Source organism: Microtus ochrogaster, chromosome 10 (assembly GCF_000317375.1).
Source record: "Microtus ochrogaster isolate Prairie Vole_2 chromosome 10, MicOch1.0, whole genome shotgun sequence".
In the NCBI taxonomy this organism is placed as follows: domain Eukaryota; kingdom Metazoa; phylum Chordata; class Mammalia; order Rodentia; family Cricetidae; genus Microtus; species Microtus ochrogaster.
In genome coordinates, this window is record NC_022016.1 from 49,916,437 (window position 1) to 49,924,556 (window position 8,120).

The 8,120-nt window shown below is 50.0% G+C and overlaps 1 protein-coding gene across 1 annotated transcript in view; it reads right to left on the reverse strand.

Moving 5' to 3' along the window:
* Rhce (Rh blood group CcEe antigens) overlaps nt 1-8,120 on the reverse strand; it is a 30,391-nt gene that overhangs the window by 18,222 nt on the left and 4,049 nt on the right. The window contains exon 2 of the mRNA XM_005353062.2: nt 3,231-3,417. Coding sequence (XP_005353119.1) covers nt 3,231-3,417 — 187 coding nt within the window. The remainder of the gene's footprint in view (nt 1-3,230; nt 3,418-8,120) is intronic.

Sequence of the window (8,120 nt, forward strand, 5' to 3'; positions counted from 1 at the left end):
GTAGACCAGGCTGGTCTCGAACTCACAGAGATCCGCCTGCCTCTGCCTCCCGAGTGCTGGGATTAAAGGCGTGCGCCACCATCGCCCGGCAATACTACTTTTTTTAAAAGTACATCCATGGAACCTGGGGTTTTGCTCAGTTGGCACAAAGCCCTGAGTCCAATCCCAGCACCACAGAAACCAGGCGTGCACACCTGTAATCTGGGCACTTAGATGGTTGAAGCAGGAGGTTCAGAAGTTCAAGGCCACCCTCAGATACCTAGTGAATTTGAGACCTGTCTGTGCTCCCTGAGCCTATGTCACAGAAAAACAACACCAATGGTTGGGGCTGGCGCTGAGCAGAGATCTTGTTTAGCATTTGCAAGGACCTGGTTCGATCCCCAACACCAGGCGTGCAGTGGGGGTGGAAATCACTCACTGAAGGGCCTTTTGTTTTCATTTTTATCCCAATGAGCACTTACCAAGTCCTTACTGTGTGAGGGGAGAGCAGGGTCTCTGTCCCTAATGCAGGGAACAGGTCAGGCAAAGCCCACTAGCCCAGCCTGGCCTGACAGGCAGGTGGGTGCCACTGTTCAGTCTTGCAAAGCCAGTGCCAGCTGAGTCTCAGTCGGGAGGATCCAAATGGTTTTTGGTAGGATGGTGGCTGGGTGGCAGGGAGGGACAACAGGTCCCTGTTTCAGATTCCATGACAGGTAAACATCCTGAAATGCCCCCAGTTCCAATTTTGTGTGCCAAAGGCTAATACCTGTGCAACTTTAAACAGAAGCCCCAGCCCAGGACAGCTGTGTGAGAACCTTAGGGTGTCCTTTGACACAACCCAGGGGGTATGCAATACCCACAGGCAGGTAGCTTTATGCCTTGAAAAAGTTATTTAAAAGGGTATTTTAAAGATGGGCTGTCTGCTAGCCCAGGCTGACCTTAGACTCGCTAGTGTAGCTGAGGGTGACCTTGAACTCCTGATCTTCCAGCTTCCACCCCTTCGCTGGGGTGACAGAGTGTGCCTTAAGGACCAGTTTTTTGTTTTGTTTTGTTTTGCAGTGTTGGGAGTAGAACCCAGGGCTTTATGCGCCTTAAGCAAAAGCTCTGCTAACTCAGCGCAGTCCCTCAGCCCTCTACAGTATTTAAAAAGGAACGAACAATTTTATGTGGTGACTGCTCTGAGTGCCTTCCCAGGAAGGAAGTTAGAATCCTGTGACCCCAGCCATGTCATAGGATTACCCTCTCTGAACCTCCATTCCTTTACCTGTGGATGAGCTTGGACCTTGACCCTGGACGGGCTAAGGAGAATATTGGTGACGTCTAACACAGTGGGCTCACAGAAAGCTTACTGTCCACGGACAAGTCCCAGTAGCCTTAGCAATGGTCTGAGAGGGAAAGCTAGGATGTCCTTGACAGGGCCCGAGACATTCCCAAGGTGTGACTCAGAATCTTAGCAATTCAAGGTTGGACAAAACAAAACTTACTTTTATGGGGGGGTGGGGGGGAAGGGTGGGGCTTTCTTCAAGTAGCTTTGGGTGGCCTGGAACTCAGCCGCTTGCCTCTGCCTCCCAAGAGCTGGAATCAAAGTCGTGCACCACGGCATCCAGCCAAGAAAGCATTCTTAAGGAAAATGTCTCCTAGTTCTTTCTATCAAGTATCCAGCATCTTTTTAAAGTAGTGTAGAACCCCACAGGAACTACCGCCTATCTGTGTTTAGAATCATCTTGTAGAAGGGACCCTCAATTGAGGAACTGTCTCCATCAGATTGGCCTGAGGGGTGTTTTCTTAATTGCTAGTTGCTGTGGGAAGAGTGTGGGAGGTGCCTGCCAGGTATTAACCCAGACAGAAAGGGACAGTCAGGAGGAAGTTTGTTTGCCTCCCCGTCTGCCCAGCCTTCCCTCCTACTGCAGAATGATGCACCCTGCTGCTGCTGATTCCTTTGCAGATGAAAGAACCTGCATTTCCAGACTTCCACTGTGGACTAAGGACCAGCACTCTCCAGGACTGACCAAGTATGAGGCTGTCCGCTGCTGGAATGTGACAGCCACTAACTTGTTGGTGGCACCAACAAGTGTTCTCTGCCTCTCAGGTGTGAGATACCTGTTATTTCTAGTATTATTATTGTTGTTGTTGTTTTTAAGACAGGGTTTCTCTGTGTAGCCCTGGCTGTCCTGGAACTCACTCTGTAGACCAAGCTGACCAGAGATCTACCTACCTGCCTCTGCCTCCAGAGTGCTGGGATTAAAGGTGTGCGATACCACCTCCCAGCTCTGTTAATATTATTTTAATGTAACCTAAATCAATAAATTCTTATTTCTAAATATATGTGTGTAAATATATACATGTATATATACATGTATTCATCCTATTGGTTCTGTTCCTCTAGAGAACCCTGACTAATCTGTATCTATTAATCACCTGTTAATCATCTCAGCTCTATTAATCGCTCTATTAATCACCTGTCGTTTATCAATCTGATTTCCCCCTATAGAAACATCATCCGGGTTAACACAGAGAATGGTCACTGAGCCCACAGGTTCTGTGGCACTCCTTCCTATCAATACGTACCTGTTGCCTGGGTAACCACTACTGTGACGTCTAGCATCACAGGTTAGGTTTGCCAGTTTGTACCATCTCATTTAGCTACGTCTACATGGATCGATGCTAGTTTACAGAAAATAAAAGTGTGATTAGTTTCTCTCTACCGGCATCTCAGAACTGAGCCTTCCTTCTTGGGACCCTTTCTCCCTCCTCTCTCTTCTCTTCTTCATCTCCCCCTCCTCTCTCTCTCTCCCCCTCTGCCTCTTCCTCCTCCTCTTTGTTTTCTCCTTGCAGGCTGGCATGGAACCCAGGACTGATGTACATGCTAGGCAACTGTTTCACCATGGAGCCGCACCTCCTGCCCACCCTTCCTTTTCTTTAAGATGCTGTCTCTCTGGGCAACAGTTCTGTTTTCTGCTTTGTTTTGTGTCTACTCCTTTTCTTACTTTTTCTACAAACTTGTATGACTTTATACAATCAGAATCATTAAGAACAAAATAGGGAGAATTCGGGGAGGCCTGGGGTACCACAGAGTTGGAAATGCCCAATAGGGCCCGGTTAAATTGGATTTTTGTATAAATAATAAAAATCTTCTAGAAAGTTTGCCCTAAGTATTTTGTGATGTCAGAGCTAGAGAGATGCCCTGGTCATCTAGAACTTTCCCTTGCTGCATTCTAAGCACCCAAAACAACCCAGCTGCTTTCAGTTACCTGAACAGATTGATGGCTACATCCTGTAGGAAAGGCCAGCTCAGGAAGCGCTCCAGCAAGATCGACCCCTGCACCCCAAGGGCCAAGATGAAGAGGTTAAAGGCCACACTGCTCCAGCTGTGTCTCCGGAAAGATGAGGAAAGGAAGCCGAAGCCCAAGGCTGCCATAAGGGTCAAATCCTGGAAGACTGAAAAGGAGGAGTAGGTGAGAATTGGACAGAATGGCCGCTGGAAGGGATGTCTGAGAGCATTTACAGGAACTTGGTCAAACTGCTTCGCTTCTTTGGGCCTCAGCTTTTTCATCTGAGTAAAGGGGCCATGACTACTGAGCACACAGGGCTGAGGTGGGGTAGAGGAGAGAAAGTTGGTAAAGTGCTTCAGGCAGATGGGAGAACACAGGAAATGAGCCTCGGTTGTGAGGAACAAACACTCTGATGCAGACAGTGCGGCATGAGGGTCCCCGCTTGGCCCATCACCGGCATTCAGTGAAGGTAATTAATTGCTCTGGGATTGTGGGCGGGCTGCCACTGTGCCACTGTGCCACTGTGGTACACACAGCCTCAACAGCTGAGCCATCCTGGTGAGACAAAAAAAGAAAAGACAGGGTGGCCTCAGAGGTCCTGTGGCACATGCCAAGTCTTCTTCTGGAGCAGGTAGTGTGGGTGAGACAGATCAGTGGAAAAGGGACCCGACTCTGATCTCCTGAATCCATGGTGGAGTCCATGAACTCCTGAAGGTTGTCCTCTGACCTCCACAGGGCCCGTGTACAAAAGCATTCACACAGGTGTGTGCACACACGTGCAAATGATGGAAGTTTGTTTTTTGTTTTTGTTTTCTCAAGACAGGGTTTCTCTGTGGTCTTGAACTCACAGAGATCGGCCGGCCTCTGCCTCCCAATTGCTGGGATTAAAGGTGTGCACCACCACTGCCCATGATGAAAAAAAATAGGAAAAGGAAGTAAGGGGGAGAGAGAGAGAGAGAGAGAGAGAGAGAGAGAGAGAGAGAGTTTTTTTTTTTTTCTTTCCCAGTTCTCTTTTTTTTTTTTTTTTTTTTTTTTTTTTTTTTTTTTTTTTTTTTTTTTTTTTTTTTTTTTTTTTTTGAGACAGGGTTTCTCTGTGGTTTTGGAGCCTGTCCTGGAACTAGCTCTTGTAGACGAGGCTGGTCTCAAACTCACAGAGATCCGCCTGCCTATGCCTCCCGAGTGCAGGGATTAAAGGGCACGCGCAGGGCCTCTTTCCCAGTTCTTGCGAGGGACCTGATAGGCCAGTAGGAAATTTCTTCCCTGCCTCAGGGCCCCAACAGGAGCAGCTGAGACAGAAGAATGCAAAAGTCCTCCCTCCACATCTCCCCCAGGCCCCAGCAGAACAATGGGGTGGGGGGACTTAAATGTGATTCTGGTTACAAAAAATAATTAGCAGGTATACTACAGAGGGTTTGGTGAGACTGGGCCCGCTCTAGCTGTGCGGTCAAATCTAGAACTCAGCCTCTCTGAGCTTTAGAGGAACCCATGCTAAATGCACGCGAACAGCCAGTGACGCATCTTGACCAGCAACTTGACTGCACTGAGAGATGGCCAGGAGATCAGCAAAATGTCTTTGCACAGGTAGCAATGCCTTGGCTCTGGGCCTCTCCATGCTGCCCCGCCTAGTGTCCTGGCTGCTATGAGGTGAGCATCCCTGCTCTAGTATCCCTTCCCCCATGGTGTTCTGTCTCACCGCGGCCTGCAAACAACGGAAGCCAGCTGCCCACAAACTCAAGTGATCTCTCCCCCTTTAAACGGTTCCTTTCAGTATTAGCCCCAGTGATGAGAAAGTCCAGCCCAAGTGGATTGCTTCCCCTAAGCTGTCTCCTGTCTTCTTGCACCTGCCCTTTCAGTGGCTGTTTACGAACGTGGAAGCCTCCACGAGGAGGAGCTAAGCAACCTGCCTACCGTAGAGCAGAGGGTAGGGTCTTTCCCCAGACCATTGGTGGAGCCATTCCGCAGCTTCCACACCTCTTCTTCCCTTCTGGTTCTCAAGTGTAACGGGAACAATTCCACCCCCTCATCAGACTCCTACGATGAAAATGGGAGGTGCCTGGAGAGGCTGCTTTCCCAGAAGACATGGACCATTTTCCACGGGGATGATGCCTGTACAGGTTTCCCCTCCCTTGAGAGCTGTGTGAGATTTATTAGCAGATACGCATAACTCATTGCCTTGCTATCTTCCTTCCATCTGCGTGAGTTCACGTGGACAGTTGAGAATCGCCTCTACTTGTACACGCCTTTCCCTGCCATAAAACAGTGCACGCCCTTTTATTACTTAAGATATTTTGCCTGCTGTGGTGGTGCAGACTGGTGGCTGAGGAGCCAGAGGCAGGAGGATCAGAAGTTTAAAGCCAGCCTGGGACACACCTGGAGGACTGGAAAGATAGCTTAGCGGTTAAGAGCATCTTCTGCTCTTGCAGAGAACCCAGATCTAGTTCCCCGCATCCACATGGTGGCTCACAACCACCTGTGACAGCTCCAGCAGATCTGATGTCCTCATCTGGCCTCTGCAGGCACTAAGCATGCATGTGGTACCCAGACATATATGTAGGCAAACACATATATAACATTTCAAAATAAAATAAAATAAAATAAAACAACATAGTTATCACCAAAACCAACTCCAAATCACTCTGAGGCCTTAGCATACTAGGAAGGAGGGAAACAGCTTGGGGACAAAAAGCCATCAGATGCTGCTCACTTGTCCCTCCGCTTGTAATGATGTGGCTATCACACACACACCACACACGTCTACGGGGACTACCGGAGTGAGATTTCTCAGGACCATACAGCACACCCGTAGTGAACTCAGCTCTGACAGGTACGGGGCGCCTTTCTTCCAGGGAGGCTGCCTCTAGCTCTGGTTTTCACCTCACCATGCTAAAGGATCTCAGGCAAACCTTTTGCTCTTTCTGAGCCTCAGTTTCCCTCTCTGGAAACTGTAAGATTGGGTTTGATGGTCTAGGTGCTCTTAGAGCCTTGGGGCATTCTAGAAGAAGGCGTTAGGGGAGGGTAAGAGAGGAAGAGGGTAGAGGCTGGCCTGAAGGTTAAAAAATGAGAGGATGGGGTGGGGCGAGGCATCTCCTGACCTAGCTGCCACCAATCCCAGGTATAGGGGCCCTGACCTTCCTCCCTGAGGCCTCACGGGGTCCCTGAGGAAGGAACTGGTGCCTTACGCTGGAGGAAATGTAGCGTGGCCATTACTAGTTACACTGTTCTGGGAACCTTGTGCAGTCCAGCTGTGCTACAGCATCTGGCTTCCCACCCTCCACCCCAGCCTGCCCTGCTTCCCATTTCCTCTCCAGCATCCTGAGGATCCTGCCCCTTCCCACCCCCACCCCAGGTCCGAGTCCCCACTCACAGGGCTCCCCCATGGGCGGCAGCTCTCAGAGCAGCTCTGCCCCAGGGCTGATGATAAACCAGTGGTTGGCAAGGTGTTTGGTGTGATAAGGAGTTGAGAGCACTGGGCGGCAAGAGGAATTTCACTGCTGGAGTCTGGCCTTCTGGGACCTGGGAGGCCAGCAGTGAGGCAAGGGAGGCAGTCCCCAGCATCCTCATGACCAGGCCCGGTCTCCTCCTCGGTCTGTCATCACCACTTATCTTTCCTATTTTACAGATGGAAGAAGAGAGGCCCGGAAGGCTGTTGTGCCTGGCTCAGGTCACACAGCTGGGTAAATGGAGACAGAGAGATTTGAACTCCACACCCTCTTGCTACACGTGTGGTGTGACCTCTGAGTTTGCATGTCATGGCTAAGGCCTGGTTCTGTGTGTCTCAGTTTCCTAATCTGTAAAATGAGTAGGGGCACCGGTGTACTGGCTCCTACAAGGTTTGGTGATGTGACCGGAGTACCCATGCTTGCCGTACCTGATATGTATTATTAGTCTTTGTGCCTATGTATTTGGATAACTGCAGGTCAGCCCTTGAATCTATCCACCCGGACCTCTTCTTTCCCCTTCCGGTCCTGCCCATGCACTCACTCTTGTCCCTCCTGGTAGGGAACAAGACTCAGGGGAGGACCTCCACAGCCTTGGGGACCTTAGTACTCTGTGCCTTCTCCTTCCCCAGTCTCTGCTCCCTCCCATCCCACCATTGCCCCAGCCGGCTCAGAAGGGAAACGGAGCTTCCCTGAGAAGCTGTGGTGCACTTGGCCCTGGGAAAGCCCTCTTATTTTCCCATAAGCCCCTTTCCCTGCCCCCGAGGAAAGCAGGGGGGTAGTGATCGTTCATTTGTATTTTAATAAAAGCTTGTCTGAAGTTCAGAGAGTAAAACAGCCCCACTGGTCAGCCCTACAGACCAGGCAGTGGTGGCACACACCTTTAATCCCCGTAGCCACACTAATTTGCCACAGAAACCAGGCGGTAGCGGTGCATACTTTTAATCCCAGCACTAGAGAGGAATATAAAACAAGAGGAGACAGCTCTCACACAGTCTCATTCTGAGGATTCCTGATGTGGTGGAGGTAAGAGCCAGGGGCTGGCTGTTTTGCTTTTCTGACCTTCAGGCTGAACCCCAACTTCTGTCCCTGGGTTTTTATTAATCGTGCTACACAAGGGGCCGATGAGTGGCTTGTAAAGCAAAAGGCCCAAGAGATAGTTCTCCAGTTTGGCAGCCCTAGGATGGGCTGTCTGTGGCAATGGCCCCCAGTGGAGCCTCTGGACAAAGGCTGCTCCCACATGAGTTGACCTTGTAATTCACTCTGACAATGGGGTATCAGTAGACATTTTACAGACACCTCCATTCTGTTCTCACTTGCTGCTGGAACTCCTCTATAGGCATGTGAAGTCTGGGTTGGCTTGCTGCTTCCAACTGACACTAATTGCCTCCGTGGGGAAATGGGGGCAGGTAGAGCCATTTTTTTTTTTTTT